This window comes from Siniperca chuatsi, linkage group LG17, assembly GCF_020085105.1.
Source record: "Siniperca chuatsi isolate FFG_IHB_CAS linkage group LG17, ASM2008510v1, whole genome shotgun sequence".
Lineage (NCBI taxonomy): Eukaryota > Metazoa > Chordata > Actinopteri > Centrarchiformes > Sinipercidae > Siniperca > Siniperca chuatsi.
In genome coordinates, this window is record NC_058058.1 from 9508273 (window position 1) to 9525498 (window position 17226).

Genomic DNA, 17226 nt, shown 5'->3' on the forward strand with positions numbered 1-17226 from the left:
ACACAGCATACCAGAAAGCTTGTTGTTGTTTATTCTTTACTCCCAGTTTTCATAATTCTGATATTAGTCTCCATATATAGAATCTCAACTGAGCACCAAATACCTGTTAGCTAACCAGTCCAGCCAATCCTGTGGCATGGTAGTGCGGTCACTTATTTAAAAAAAACAAACTCGTAAACATGTAATTCGTTCAATTCAATTTGAACACAACCCACGTAGCCTAATCCTAAAATGTGTTTTAACAAGAATCAACATTGTTCCATTCATTCATTTGCCTCCATTTGCGTTAGTAAAGATAATTTACTGATAGGGGAACAGTATATGTATTTTAGGAACAACCAACACTGGACACATCATGGCCTGTTGCGCTTACACACTGAGAATTTTGACCACTAATTATGGTGTTGAGCAATGTTTTGATGTGTAGGTTCCAGAATAGTTTGAATGCATTTTACCAGCATCCACAGTGACCTAAATAGACAAACAACAAAATATTTTCCTTTGAATGATATGGAGTTGTTAGGCTGACATTGTTCTGCACCAAAGCTGAGTGTGACACAACTGCACCCAAAAGCAACGGGAGAACTGTTTGGAGAGAGCTAAAGACGCAGAGAAAAAACACGTACAATAAATAATGGGGATGGTTTTCCTCAGTGGACAAAGAAGAAGAAAGAGAAAAGATTTTGCACAGATTCAGAGGTGGCATTGTTTTTACTGGACTAGCGAGTCAAAAGGCGTATGGCTTTGCAACATACTTGTTAAAACTCAAGGACCATGTGTTTAGGTGAGAATCATTGAATTCTAACAAAAGTGTTTGCTTCCACTGAAAACTCCACAAGATACATTTAATTGAAAACAATTCCTTGGCTGAGCGCCACTGCAGATACATACGGTGGTGAGCATGTAACACTGCACCAGTGGAGGTGGTACACAACTGAATAAGACTTGGAGAGAAGCCAGAGAACCCAACCTCCTCCACAGAGATTTGGACTCCAGATTGTGCTGTGAGGAGGAAGACGTGGTATGTTTCAGGCACTCCACAACATCTACTACCACTGCCACCTTAATACAAATCCCTATGTTTCAGCCATTATTTTCCAAGTAGGATTTATATGATACATAAGTAATATCAAGTGTAAAAAATTAGAGAGAAGACTTCATATATGTGGGATTCTGATTGAGTCTACTAACCTGCTAGAAAAATTGCATCTTCTCCCGCATGTATTTGAATCTATTTTAAAAGTTACCGCTGTCCTAGTGTTCAGTATATGTGATCATTTTTGCGTTTTCTTTCAAGCAAACCAGAGACTAAGACAAAGCTTCTTTCCTCAGGCCATCAGGATGCTGAACTCCGTCTTCTAACCTCTGTATAACCTTGGTCTTGTCCTGCACATTGTCTTAAGCAAATCCCTTGCACTGCCCTGCACATTGTGACAAAAGTACATTTTACTTTATTTTTTGTACATATATCTATAATCTTCATATTGAATTCTTATCTTTATGGGGGGGGGGTTAATCCTTTTTCCCTCACTATTCTTGTAGCACAACCTTAGGAACTCGCCACACTGCATTTCACTAGGGCTGCAACTAACAATTATTTTCATTATCAATTAATGTTCTTATTATTTTCTGGATGAATCATCAAAATTAGAATGTTAGAAAATAGTAAAAAAAATCCCCCTCGCAACTTCCTAAAACCTGAGCTGACTCAGCTCTTATATTCATATACTTATATTCAAATTGCTACTTTTGTACGCCCAACAGTCCCAAACCCAAAGATATTGACTTTAATCTCACACAAGACAAAGAAAAGCAGAAAATCCTCACATTTGAGAAGGTGGAACAAGGGAATGTTTGATATTTTTGCTTGAAAAATTACTTAAATGATCGATTATCAAAATAGTTGCTGATTATTTTTGTCAATGTACTAATCGATTAATCGATTATTTGTTCCAGCTCTATATTTCACTAGAAATATTATTTGTGTATTTGTACCTTTGAATCCTTGAATCCTTTCAGAAATGTACAATTTTAAGAGCAGCTGTGTCTTGAAAGTTCAAGAATCCTACAGAAATGTACAGACGGTGGCTTATTTTTTCTTACCTGTGTAAAACTGCCTTGTCATTTATGCTCCCAGTGGATGCCTGATGACCCAAGAGTACTCCAGGCCTCTGCTCCTTTAAAACTAAATTAAAAACATCTCTCTTTACTGGAACCTTTGGTCTTTTACATGAACATACCTCTGTTTGATGTGTATACAAGTCTAAAGCTTGTCTTGATGTGCATTTTACTTATGTGCACAATACAGCAAAAAAAAAGGCCCTCCAACTTACATCACGCCTTCCTTCCTTGTAAACAATAGTCCTGTACACAGCAGCACAGTCAGACAATAGTTTAAAAAAAACTCTGCACCTCTAATTGCTTACATAGCCCTTAAACACTGTAACACAAAGCAGAAATAATTGGGGTTGCACTTGACACTAAACGCAACAAAATACCAGGAAAACACGTATTCTCCAAAAAAACAGCTCTGATTCCTCCCCCGCAAGAGCTTTGCGGCTACACTGCCCCTCTGACCCTGCAAAACAATTAAAAAGCCCTTGGCATACAGAGAGCCTCTAATGGGCCACATATGAGGCTGCTAATAAGACAGAGGTACAGGCACCTGCTGTGCACAGCCTACTAATTCTGGAGCCTGAACATAGAGGTGGAGGATGGGAAGGGAGCGATGGAGGGAAAGAAGGATGGAAGAGAGGGAGAAAGGTATAATGAGGAAGGGAGACAGAAGGGGAGAGGGACTGGAGCAGAGCAGGGGGGTAATGTCTGTGGGAGTGGAAAGAGAGAGAGAGAGACAGAAAGAAGGAGGGAGACAGAGAATCAGAGAGCAAAGCCAGAGAGATGGAAAGAGACAGAGAGAAAGAGCATCTGCCAACCAAGCTGCATCCCTCTCTCCCGGTCTTATTACAGTTAGGAGGTTGCGTTTGTTTATCATCGGGCCTCGGCAGACTCCCTGCCTGCTCTTCAGATAAAACTACCCACCAGTGCCACTGGAATTCATTATACATGCGGAGCCGGCAGCTAGCTAGCACAGGTCTGGAGAGCAGAGAAGAGCAAAGCCAGACAGTGGATGGCTTTTCTATTTGAAATTACAAACATCCCCCTGCTTTTAATTTCTCCCTTTCTCATTTGAATAAAGAGGACAGACACGGTAATTAACAGGGTATTAAAAAAGCAAGGCAGTATGCAGTGAGGGAGGGAGAGGAGGAGGAGGAGGGAGCATGGGAGAAAGAAGCAGCAAAGTGGGAGAGAGAAGCAGCAGAGTGGGAGAGATAGTAACTAAAAGAGGGGAGAGAAAAAGAGGAGCTGTGGAGAATTAATAACAGGCCAGATCTCTCCAAGGCCTCCTTAATGGGCTGTGACAGGAATTTATTCACACTTAGGCTGGTATTAAATCAAACGTGAGGCGAGTGGCAGTGGCAGGCTGCAACGGAGGGGTGGGGCAGGGGGCAGGTGCGGCAGAGAAACGGCGGGGGTCTGCCATGTCGCACAGGTCCAGCATTACCTCCCTCCCTCCAGGGTGGACGGTCATCTCCAAGGCCCTTGGGATAGATAGAAGGATGAAGAGACGGAGCGGGCAAGGGATGTATGAAGAGAACAAACGATGAGTGATGTGCCAATGACAAGACAGCCTGTCCCACGCCCCAGATGGAATGATTATCAAGTAGTCCAGAGAGCCGCTATGAATCATCCTTCCTCCATTCTGCAAAATGCACCGTCACTCAGCCAGACAGCCAGCCAGTCAATCAGTTGGCCAATCAGTCAGTCAGTCAGGCAGTAAGGAGGCTGATTCCCACCGACTTGGACAGCACTTGCTACAGACAGCTGGCGAAAATGGAAGCTGCTCAAAACACAAAGCTCCGTCCAAATTAGCGCTCAGTGAAAAATTCTGCTCGCGAATTATTTGTCATATTCTTTGTTTTCCTTCATTAATTGGCATGTGACCAGTAATGTAGGATATTCATTAGAGCTGTAATTTGTGGTCACTTGGGTGCCACAGAATTCGGTCTGTTTTATTGGAGCAGAAACAGTGTGGATGACTGGGGAGCCTGAATTGATATGCACAATCACATTCTACGGCACCAGAGGTCTGCAGCACAGAGATTGAGCAATCGCAACCCATTAGGCACCAATGAATTATGGCTAATGCATCTTAAACATTTATGCAAACACTCTTGACTTCCACACATGCTCAAATAAACTTCACTTCTTCATATACACTCACATTTGCATAAATTGCAACTCATAACATACTACATGCATGAGAGTGAGCATTGGGACACATACAGTACAAGAGTATTGCATAAAGCCAACCAGGATAATCACATTAATCACATTTACATTCAGGCACATGTACACTGGGGGAATATACGTATTCAAACACACTTAAATTCAAACACATATTGTCAGACACAGCATGCTTTCTAGTAAAGACACTTGTGGAGAGTGATGAGAGTGATGCCCCCCCCCCAAAAAAGCTGGGCAGATTGCATCACCATCCGTCAGCCAGACTCCGACAAACAGCAATTACCCCAATCGACAGATAACGAGAGCAAGGCTATCACTCACAGCCGGGACACCCCATAAAGCAGCCAGGACATTACCATGGAGGAGTCATTTATCTGCCTCTCCCCTAGCCATCCCACGTCCACCACCACTCCACCCCCACTGATCTTTACTTTTACTACCTGTTCAACGCCATGAGCTTGGGGGGTGGCCTTCAGGCTTCAACTGAAAAGAGATAGGATATGGGCCTGGGGTTATGGGGAATGGGATGAAACTGAAGTGACAGCTACCACGAGGGGCAGGGTCACTTCCTTTCTGGCTTAAAATGCAGTTAATTTAAGAAGGCAGCTAGATGGAGTCTTGGGGTAGACTAAAACTGTAGAATAGCATGTCAATAAGTGCGTTTCCATCCACCTGTTATTATGCGCATTTTCAATTTGTACATAAAAAAACCTGAGAGGAAACTCAGAAAATTCGAAAAAAATATCTGTAACTGACTGTAACATTCCTCAATTTAATACATGACACAAACATAAATGTCATATTTCCATCATGTTTTCGACATCATTTTCGTTTGTTCAAGGTTCGACTGAAGCTCTTTTAATTACATAATTTCGTTGCACCCTCTTCTTCTGCAATGGTTTCATGGCACCTGACTAGAGAATTAGCGCCACTAGATGTTTATCTCAATGTGCACAACTCTTAATATTTATATGACAGCAGTGGATGTAAATAATTCAAATTCTGTTAAAACCTGCTAATTAGAGCTGAAAAGTCGATTTTTGATGATCAATTTATTGTTGTTATTGTATTTAAAAAATCAATCGTTCTTGCTTTTCTGGTTTTCTCAGGCTTGATGATAGTACACTGAGGCTCTGAGTTTTAGACTGCTGGTCGGACAAAACAAGCAATTTCAAGAAGTCACCTTGGGCTCTGGGACATTTTTTATATGATAATCGGAGAAAACAATCAGCAGATTAAGCTATAATAAAAATAATCCCTAGTTGCAGCCCTAATGGCAATAGGAAGATCCCCAATTACTCTTCAGCAATCAATAGTGTGTTTCCACAACGAGTTAGAGTCTCACTAGCTAATTTCACTAGTTCTAATGAGTGTCTTGGTGGCATTTTCAAAGGTTATTGTTTTATTAAGGGGATATTAATGCTTCAAGAGATGCATGTGTTTAGGCATGTTTGCTATAATTGACATGTCTCTCAGGGTATCACACAGCAGTGGTGGTGGTGGCTGCCACTTACTGCACCAAATCTCAACTTCACTAAGGCTCCACCTTACTCTGCAAAATTTGGATATTATGGCTATGGTAGCAAGCAGTAAACCAAATATCAGGCTTCAAAATGTCCCTCGGTGACGTCACAGATGCTAAACCAATACCTCTCTACAGTCTATAGCGGAAGCAGGGCTTGTGACAGGGCTGCAGACAAGGATTAAGTAGGGATTGGACAGCATGGACATTTAGGGCTGAGCCAACACTTCTACTTTACATTATTCCCCCTTGTGAGCACAGAACACATACTTCAATGGCTCTCTTCAGATCACTCTCTTCTGTGAAACGGAAACAAGGGTGGTGTCTGTTCCAAGGTAATTTCACTCAGAACAGAGTGTACTAAAATCCCCATCCATGGATTTAAAATCCTATTAACCTGCCATCCTATCACTCTGCCTATCACCCCTTCCCAAGAAGATGCATTACATTTCTGTTCATTATTTACAGCAGTGAGTCAATTTAAATTTTGATAGAAGCCATCTTCTCAAAAAAACTACTTTCTGCTTTTCTAAGGGGAAATATGAGGCTGGCAATCCTAAACCAGTGTGACATATCAGCTGGAGAGTTTGAAGCATGCTTGGACTTATCTTTTCACTTATGCATCAATCTTCACTCTCACTCTCACTCTCTCTCTCTCAGCATCCTGTTACAGAAAGCATCCTATTTTGCCTGCTGAAGCTGAATTCCATCTGTCTTCTGTTATTCCTTTTGAAGACCCTATCAGAATGGGAACAGCTTAAGTCTGACAATCCACAGTTATCTACACATCTATCAATCCATTCTTTCATCAATCTTTTACCTGTCTCTTCTTTCCTGTACATCAATAGGCCCCTGACTCTCTGCTACCACTATACACAGTTTCATTCATTTCAAAAACACCACACGAATGTCTTTTACTTGCATTTTGCTACCTGTTTGTTTCTCTCAGTGTCCCTTCGTCCTTTACCCTCCACTTCACTCACAACACAGCTATCTGTCTGGTCATCCATCCATCTTCAAACACCTTTCCCACCTGAACATCCTTCTCTCCTTTTACTCAACAGAAGCTTTCTTTTCCATCTTTCTGTTCTTCTTTTTTCCCCTCAAATCCTAAATTTTTCATTTATTACGCTCTCGTCCATTTAGCTCTCTTCCAACTCTTTTCTCCCTCTTTTTTTATCTCCCTTCCTCTTTCCTGCCACCTCACCCTCCTCCCAATCATCCCTCTCTCATCCAGAAGTAGCCTTTCTGGCTGAAGTGACTACAGCAGATGTAGCCAGGCCACAAACATCTGCTTCCCCTGTCCCGCTGCATCTCTACTCTGCTGATCAGACTAACCGCTTTAACTCCCCAAAGCTTGTTGTCCTTACTGCCGCCTTAATGTGCAGCTGGGCAGCCTGGGCAAAATCACAGCTAAATATGCTGCAAACACAAGGCATACACTGGATATCTGAGAGCCAGATTGAAAGGCTGTGTTTCTAATAACTTCAACTTCTAGCCTCTGGGTAAATAAGAACAAAATAAATACTGATCATGATAGAAAATTTCCTCATTAAGGAAAGACAATATTCAATATTCTGTCGATAAGTTACATTGCTTGACAAGGTTGATCATATGGCTGAAAGCACGATCTTCCCAAAATAGGCACAGAGGGTTTAGCTGAAGACACCACATGCTAATGTTTTGGTATCAAAAGTCAGATAGTTAGACTGGATTTAACTACCTTAAATGTAAAGAGCTGTTGTGGATAATTTGGTTACTTAAAGCCTCATTTGAGACAATCCCAACTGGGTATAGGTTACTTAAAGTCTGACACAAAATAAATAGATGATGTATACAGTTAACTAAGCCAAAAACCTCTACCAGCAAAAGACCAGGAAATACCACAAACTAAGGTTGTCACCTGAAGTGTCACCATCTAGTAAAGCAAAGAGTCTCAAACACCAGCAATTAGACCCACCCCCTTGAATGAGCAGCGAGGCAAGAGAAGCATCCCCACAACAGACGGTAACGTTGCGCTAATAGGCACTGTTGAAAACGAGGGATTTAAACTGATGAATAAACGTGCACACAGGTGACATGATACACAATCTTGCCGACATTTTCACATTATTCCACTGGTGCCAGTAATGTGGCAAGAAATGCCAACAAAGGCAGGGAAGAAGACTGCAAGCTAGTAAACATACATATAAATAATGCAGGTTTCAAACTTTTAAGAAAAATCTGCTTTGAAAATGTGTTAGGACAAAGGAAATGCATTCAACACTTTTATAAGGCCTCAAGGATACACAATGCATTTTGGTGTTTGATGTTTACTGAATGTAAACATTTTTGTTTGTTTACAAGAAAACTCCACAGGGCACCTTTAAGGGAACAGTGAACAGAAATCTAAATTATTCCTTAATAAATCCCCTTATTAAATCAAGATTAATCATAGAGACGGAGATCAAGAAAAGCAGACTAGTTAAAGACAGATTTTTATGTGAGACAATAGAGATGTGGCTAAAAATCAATATCAACACATCCTTTATATTTTGTGAATATGCTTATTTACTGCATACACTGTACAGTATAATGAGCTATTTTTATACATATTGCATAATAAGGTGCTAGGATAGGTTGTCTTCTCAATCTCTATATACTTGGATCATTTGAAGGAACTCAATTTGCATGCTAATGCTTTGCATAGGGGGAAGGTCATATCATAAACAAGGTTATTTATCACATCCATACACAGGTCTCTAATAGGACAAAAGTACACTCACATTCAAGTCCAGTATTTTATGTACTGTCAGTCACAAAGAAAACTGAGAAAAATATTTATTGATTTTTTGCAGGATCCTGAAACAAATGTCTGTATTTCAGTCCATTTTTGCATTCAAATAGCTGGAATAAGCACTTGGTTATTTATCTGCTACAATCTCAGCAGGCTTTTACCATACTCTTTGAGGGTATGGAGGCTTTGTGTGAAAAGGAGATCCTGTTTGTTTTGGACAGGGCTGAGTGCAGTTGAGCGCAGGGTTCACTGCAATGTTTCACTGTAGTGTTAACATTTAAAAGCAGCCAGGGGAGTTGTGCTGAGCTCTAAAAAATAACCAGTTCTCATCTTTGCTGCTGACACTCCTGACCTTGGACCATTATCATTGCAGCACACTCAGATGGTTTGGCATGCACAATCTGTACAGAACCAGCACAATGCACATACATAGAGAAGAAACAGAGAAGGGCTTCAGCCAGGACTCGGCACACACACTGTAGGCATGCGTGAAAGTAAATGCAAACACAATCTTGTCTCTCTGAAGAAAGAACAAAAGCTCTTTCTCACTCTCAATACACACACACACACACACACACACACACACACACACACACACACACACACACACACACATATACAAACAAAACAAATCCATGACAGAGGAGGCAAACTAAAAAGGCCTCCTAAATAATGCATGATGTGTTTTACCTGAACCTTTGCCATGCTCCATTGTCCATAACTACTGTACTCAGGTGAGATATGGGAACTGCTGGGAGGTATTGTTTGTGACTGCTGGCTGTTTACCTGCATCTATGCAGGATCTAGGTTTAATCGACCCAAGGCTGATATTTGCACACTGCGCTTTAATGTCATCTAGATGTGTCTGATTCCCAGGGAGGGATTAAACCTAATCCTGGACTCAAAAATAATCTATGATGGCAAATGCCAAAACATCAAGGGGCAGGGTTTGTCAGTGTTAAGAGAACCTGTGTCATGTCCAAGTGCTCATTTCAGCAAAGCTCTGCAGCACTGTGACCAGAAAAGCTATCTTAATCTTGCATTTTTTATCTTTGTCTTTTCTTGTCATAGAAACATTACCTCTGCTCTAAAAGAGGAAATATTTTTAACCTTTTCGTAAACTTATATATTATAATCTTTAAGATTTTCATGAAATCACACTTCATTTTTGAAAGTATTTATGGTCTACAATTTTCTGCAATCGCCACTGAATGTATTTGCATTCATTACCACTCAATATCGTAGTTTTCATTGTTAGTGGCAGGGTCCACCATTACCACTCTGGATTCAAATTGCCGACATAATTGTGCACAAGGGATTCACAAGAAATGATGCGTGCATGTATTCCAGCATTACTGTTTGTAATTGTATCTAATTTATAACAGTCGTATCACTGCTGTGTTGGGTTACTACTAATGCAAACCGAACATTTCCTACTGCTGCTTCACATTAAAAGCATTTGAAACACGAGCTGGCTTTTATTGTGAATTAGTCACAGGAAATGCAATGTATTTGTCTTTGGCTTTTCTTTGACAGCGCACTTTGTATTACCATGGTAACCAGGGGAGTCGACAAATCAAAAATGAAATATTATACTAAAATACTTACTAACTTCTTGCAGGGTGAGGATTAGTTTCTTTCACAGCCTCAAGCATAATAAGAATTTTATTTATTTTCTATTGTTGAATTATTATTATTTCATTAATGCCTGAGATACCATCTTTCTATTCATCTCCATGCTCAAATTCACCTTGTTTGTCTGTAGCATGTAACTAAGCCATGACTCAGGATTAAATCTTTCTGCAACAAACTTTCAGACTTTGACTGACAACATGGCATGTCAGTCTCAAGAAAAGCTCTCTGCTCTGCACTTCAGAGTGTCATAAAGCCGCCTTTCTATCAGAGATGGGCAAAAACATATCTGACAGTGAATACATTTGAAAAAGCTCTCAGGTGTGATTGATGTCCAACACTTGAAAACACTCCAAAAGTGAACAACTCACTCACAAGACATGAAAAAAGTCAACCATTCTTTCCTTCTGTTAATATTCAAAACATCATCAGCTACTATCTTGCTCAAGCCAGCTCATGGTCAGTTCATTCTGTTTGATATGTGAAAATATATTTATATACTATAAAAGGTAACTTATTAACTCACTTACACTAGTATTTGAATCTTTCCATGCATACTAGCAATTCTTACCATTTTATGACCTGTGGTTAGTGGTGTAAACCAGAGATATGCTACAATCATCTAAGCTATGACTTAACGTCCCAGAGCTCGTGACCATACCGAGGGCTGGGACATGGTATGAACTGGTTAAGTGACAGCTTCACCTTCAGGCTCAGGTCCATTTTTACCACAAAAGTCTAGTACAACAGACAGGGACTGATAGCATCACACCAACCTAGATGTCGATCTCACACTTCATCTTACCCTCACTCGTGAACAAGACACCGAGATACTTGAAATCCCTCACTAGGGGCGGCAACTCAGGCCCAACCTGACAGGACAGTTCACAGTTTTATGGTAAAGTACCATAGCCTCAGATTTTGAGGTGGTGACTCTCATTCTAACTATTTCACACTCTGCAACACACATTGCAAAACCCTGTGCTGGAGATCGTGGTTCAATGAAAACTACAGAACTACATCATCAGCAAAAAGCAGGTGCAGAGATGCAATGCTGAGGATACCAAACCATACATTCTCCAATCCTCAGCTCCACCTACACATTTTGTCCATGAAAATAAGAAACAGAATCATTAACAAGGCAAGTGAGCAAGATTGATGTATCATCAAGGTTACAGACAAAGCTTTTCCTTATACAGGTAGGCTGCCTACCAGGTGGCTTGAAGCCACAGCCTCAGCACTCCTTAGGCATACCTGCCACAAGGCACCTTGAGGGACACGGTCTTGGGCCCAGAGAATGAATTAGCACCTGCCACCTGCCAAATACAGGGTAAATGTTGGCTGTGGCAGGTAAAAATGTCAGGTCACCTGCCACCATTCTTATATTAATAAATATTATTTCTAAAAAGCAATTCTTAAGTTAAGAATAGTCAGGGATTAAATGATATATTCCATATTTCTACTGTCAGGTACCAATGATTTAGTGTTTACAATTCTAAAGCATTCTACATACATTTCAGAAGTGGCAGACAAAAAAATTGAGCGGCCGGTAGAAATGTTCAGTAACCTTCCACAGTGGCAGGTGAGGAAAAAACTTTATTTCAGACCCTGCTTGAACCCTCTCTCAAACTCCCATGACCCCTCCACTGTCCCCAGGAAATTGGTGAGCAGAGGTAGTAACTGTACTAAATGACTGTTTAGTTACTAGATATAGTTACTAGACTCATTCATTAAATGCATGGCCATTCCTGTGTGATGTAGTGCCACCGTTTGTTTTCCCTGAAGCCAAATTAGTCTAATGTTATAATGAATAAAAATGTACTTATTGCTTGTGATGTTAGCAGAGTCGCTCTATATTTCAGGTACGGTGGTGCACCTCCACAATAAAACGCTCAAGGAAACCCTGTCTGAAACCTGAAAGGTTGAAACCTGAAAGGTTCCGCTATCGACAGGAGCCTCCTTTCCAGCACACTGGCATATGGTTTAAGAAGACTGAGCAGAGTGATACACTGATAACTGGAGCACATCCTCCAGTCCTCTTTAAGACTGGGAACCACCACCCTTGTCAAGAGATCCATAGGTACTGTGCCCAAGCTCCACGTGATACTGAAGAGGCGTTTCGAGTAAGATAGCCCGACAGTATCCAGAGCTTTTAGCATTCAAGGGCGAATCTCATCCACCCCTGGTTCCATGCCAATCTGGAGCTTTCTGACTACTTCAGTTACCTCCGTTGGACCGATGGGCATGGATGACAAATAAAGGCTGTTGACAAGTAATTCCCTCACACACCAACACAGAATCTACATGCATGTAAATCCAATTACGTTGAAAGCCCAAGGGATATTACAAGAATTTTATACACACGTTGGAATGACAAACTACATGAATGCAGTCTCCAAGAAAATGTCTTGAAATGCGATACTTGTTAATAGCATTTCCCACCAGCACACTGCCTCTTTTAAAACACACAAACTCTATCAGCAAACAATAAAGTTTATCTAGTGTAGCCTCTTAATTTGTTTTGTACAAACCTCGTCTTTACAACCTGGATGGTTGCTATCCAAATAATGGAAAGTCGGCTATTAAAGCTTCAGGTTAATGATGGTGAGTAAAATTACTAATCTGTAATGAATTTCATGCCTAATTATTATTTCTTATCTTTAAGATGATATTGCTTTCCCTCCAGCTCAGGTAAATGTGATTTGAAATGTTTGGCTCATGGATCTTTACTGATCTGAAATAACATCATGTAAAGCTGTGATAAAATTTCATGATATCAGTTTGTGAACCTTTTTTCATTTTTCTTTTAGTAACCACACCTTCTCATTTCATTACCGCTGGCTGGGTATCAAACCTGTAACCCTAACAGTGTTGTGCAATAGAGATACAGAACACAATACCTTGTTGACCTCCAGGATTTCTCTCCTCTCCTCGGTGGCAGGGCGGCTCTGGCCAGCTGAGCGATCCTCGTGTTTTGAGCTGTCATCCTCCACAAAGGGTATCAGTTGCTGGAAGGGACAGCAAACACAAATCTGGCTGTATTATTTACTGTAAGCAAGACAACGGTAAGAGGATCACTTCCAAAATGCTGACATATTCAACTGATTTGGATTGCAGTAAGTATATCACTTACTTACTTACAGTACATGAAGAATCTACACTGTGAAAGTACCATAACAGTTTTACTTCTGTGGCAGTCACCTCTGTTTTAAGAGTAGTTGTCAAGTACAGTAAGTATTCTGGAATAAAACTCATTCCCTGATGCACTTTTCTCTTGTTTCTCTCTCCTATTTTGTCCATGGTCCAAATACATTAAAAGCACTGTGCTGCATATTCACATTTTTCCTATATGCCTGCTGAGTGCAGTTATAGGTCAAAATTATGTGCATATAGGCAATCTGAACCTATGAGTGCCATCCTACAATCTCAACCTATGAGTGCCATCCCTACACTCAAGATATCCCCGTGCTGTCTCATAATCTTGTTCCCATGAAGTGGTGAAAATGGGGATTCTGTGTAAGCTCTCCAACACAGACTGAGTCTCACTCATCTCACTTCAACAAACAGAGAGACAGGACAGAGAGAGAGAGACAGAAAGCGAGTGGGAGATTAATTCATTTTTCAATGCTCTGTGTGCTTGACCTTGTCTGCTTGACACTAGAGTGAGGCTGATGTGCAAGAGCCTTCAGGCAAGGCGGCGTTCCTGAGAGCCCGACAGGGTCACTGCCTGCTGCTTTACATCACACTGCCCCCTAGTGGTCACCTTAGGGAGGAGGAGAGCAGGAGGCTTGCTGCAGTCACACATCAAGTAATGTGTGAATGTCTTGAGAACACAGTGTTCCTGGTGCAATGCACAGCAAGGACATAAAAGGTCTTATACTGAGAATGTGTGATTAATGATATGCTTTTGTCAGAAACTAGACTGATTGTAGATGTAGTCAGGTGTCTGTGTCTATTGTACAGAAACCCCAGGAAATACATAGTATCAGTTGTGTTGACATAAACTCTATAGTATCACACTCTCAAAAATCCACATACCAATTTTAGTGCCCAATTAGGAGACATATTGCACTTTTAATAGGTTTCAATTAGACAGCAGTAGTTTATTAAACTGAAAGCAAGGAGCTCCTGTTGCAAGAAAAAAATAACATCTCCAAAAACTACCATCTCCAAAGTTTCCTTTCCAAAACAAAAACTGTCATACCAGACAAGATCAAAAACACAGATTAGGTAGGAGACTCTCCAAACAACTAGGAGCCAATAAAAACTACAATACGCTGGGAAAACACACCTTGCTCCAATAACGCCGTGGCACGATGCTAATCTAAATCATGCAAAGTTCTTTAGATTATTCTGCTTGACTACACCGTTTGACCTGAGGTTGTGCAGCTGGAGTTGAGGCCCTGCGGACACTAGACAATGATTGGAGTAAGCTGCTTCGTATGGAAGCAATGACTGACTGGTGTTTGGAGCCGGCCAACGTCAAGACTAACATGAAAGACACAAAAAAAAGGCAGACAGAAAGAAATCTAGACAAACAGATGAAGAGAGGGGAGGAGACTGCAAGACGATGGCAAAAAGTCAGATAGTCAGAGAGAAAAAAGCTAGGGTTGAGGGCAGGGAGATGGGTGGGAAAAGAGCAAGAAAGAAAAAAAAGAGAGAAAACAAAAAAAGGGAAGAGAGAATAAGAGAAACACAAAGAGACAAACAGGCCGAGAGGGCGAGAAGGGAAAAAAGAGTGACAGAGAGATGAAAAAATCTGGATAACTTTCTGTGCTCCTGTCAGTTTCCAGGCCGAGCTCCACGCCAAACTGTAAACTCTGACTTTTGGAGGGAGAAAAGACAGCAAGGACGTGGTGGATATTATATCAGACAAACTATGAGCGTGTCTCTGGCTTAAGAAAACTTTAAGTAGGAAAAGGGGAAAGTTTTTTCATTAGATAATTTCAAACCGAAGCCAATAACATATCGAATTTTAAAGGTAGTGGGCTGATTTTGGCTGCTTCTGGGGGGAAAATTAAATGTGCTGAGTAGGGTGGGAAAGATGGATGGAGAGTGTATTATGTGTACGTGTGAGTGGGTGCACGTGTAGCCATGCCTGTGTGAGTCACAACCCCTGCCTCCTCCACAGAAAAGATGGATGTGGTTTCCTGCCTGACAGAGAAGAATGAGCTAATGAAGTTCTCCAGGTTGCCTCGCTGAGACAAAAGGAAAAAACAAACCGAAAAAACAACAAAATAATAAGAAAATAGCGGGGTGAATGTGTAAGGGGAGAGGGAAATGAAATGGCATGGCTGTTCAGCGCAGGAAATGAGGGAGAAAGACTAGCACAACAGAGAAAGAGGAATAGAGGAAATGCAGAAGAGAAAGCAGGAGAGAAAGAGAGTGAAACTAAGCCAACATGAACAAATAGATATAAGAAAGAGAGAGAGAAAGAAGGAAATGGAGAGAGACAATATTGAGCAGCTATCAGAGAAAAACAATACGAAAGGTGGAAAAAGAGGGATAGGAGGAAGAAAAAAGAAATACAGAAAGAAGGAGAAAGTGTGAGAGTTTGAGAAAAAAAGAGGGAGGAAAACAGCGACGAATGACAGCTGGAAAGAAAAAGGGGAAAGCGCTGACGTGTGCATTTGGTCCAGCTGTTCATTAAACGGGTCTGTTGCTAATTAGGCTGCGATGAGGTCACACTGCCCGAATCATTGATTCCACTTCCTGTTTCGGGGCAGCCAATAGTGAGCAGCTGTCAGACAGGCACCTGAATTCTCTGAGATGATAAATGGCATGCATGCTGGGGCCAAAATCAACAACCCTCAGCACCAGACAAACATGGTGAGCGCTGAGCTATTGGCTGGTCAGCAATGGACTGGGTCTCAGCCTCAAGGGGAAACGAATAAACATTTAAATAAGCTGGAAGTAAGAGGGAGAAAAATAGCTAGATGGTGAATGATTCAGTGAGGGTTTACACTATTACGGCAAAGGAAAATGTCAAAGTGAACCCCTCATAGACTTTGATTTAGGGGCAGAACTGCGGATGAGAGTCATTTTGAACAACCAGTGGATAGATCATTCAAAATGCTTCCGAGCAACTATATTATTCAATGCGGAAAATGTACACGGTGGCAGCCATCACAAATTTGTTCCAATTTAAGACTGGTCTCCTCCCACATCCTCCTTTATCCTCAGTAGGAGTCTGGTGAGAGAGATTAGCTCCGAGCCAATCTGTAGAAATTGGGAAGGGACTGCCGCAGTCATAAATCCAATCAAACAGTGGTGGATAGCCTAGCTGTAGCCCTGCATGGAGCCTCAAACAGTGCATGCCCAGTGAGCCAGTGTGTGTGTGTGTGTTTCTGTGTATGTGCAAGTTGAAAAAAATGCCTTTGTGACATGCTACAGTGCACCACATGCATGTCTATGTTGTATATATTTAGTGTGTGGGACACAATTGTGCACATGCATGTTTATTTCTGTGTGTGTGCAGGCAGGCAAGGACGGAGTGAGGCTGAGCTGAAGTACTGTAGTTCCTGAAGGTGGATGGTGACCGTAACCAGCGGTAAAGAGACTCTGGAGACTCACCTGAAGCAACCAATGAATCTGCTGCGAGCTGAGAAAAGACAGACCTAGAGGGAGTAGGTGAGATAAGAGTCCCCCAGGGTAAAGATGTGTAAGTGTGTGTGTGTGTGAGCAAGGGGGTGTGGCAGTAACAATGGCCTACTTCCTTTAAACTAACAGCTTCCTAATTTAGCAGGCAGTTTGCATGAAGAGCTGGGCTATATGAGGCAGTGGCTGAGAGCAAAGAAGAAATCATGACAAGCATATACAGCATGTGTTTGCATTTGGAAGGATCAATCATTCACGTCAAATTAAAATTGTAGTTCCTCCACTACACTGCAGTAGTTACAACCATATCATGTAAGACCTAATTGCAGAGCTAGGTGTACAGTATAAGCATTACTTGATTTGAGGTTGGGTGAGATAGGCTAACATCTTAGTA

At 41.3% G+C, this 17226-nt stretch overlaps 1 protein-coding gene across 3 annotated transcripts in view; it reads right to left on the bottom strand.

Moving 5' to 3' along the window:
• Window positions 1–17226, bottom strand: part of med30 (mediator complex subunit 30) — a 38276-nt gene that overhangs the window by 16342 nt on the left and 4708 nt on the right. For 2 of the 3 annotated variants that reach the window (XM_044170622.1, XM_044170623.1), the window contains exon 4: window positions 13136–13243. In XM_044170622.1, coding sequence (XP_044026557.1) covers window positions 13136–13243 — 108 coding nt within the window. Of the gene's footprint in view, window positions 1–11489; window positions 11552–13135; window positions 13244–17226 lie in introns of all 3 variants that reach the window. The other variant, XM_044170624.1, reaches the window with a different exon arrangement.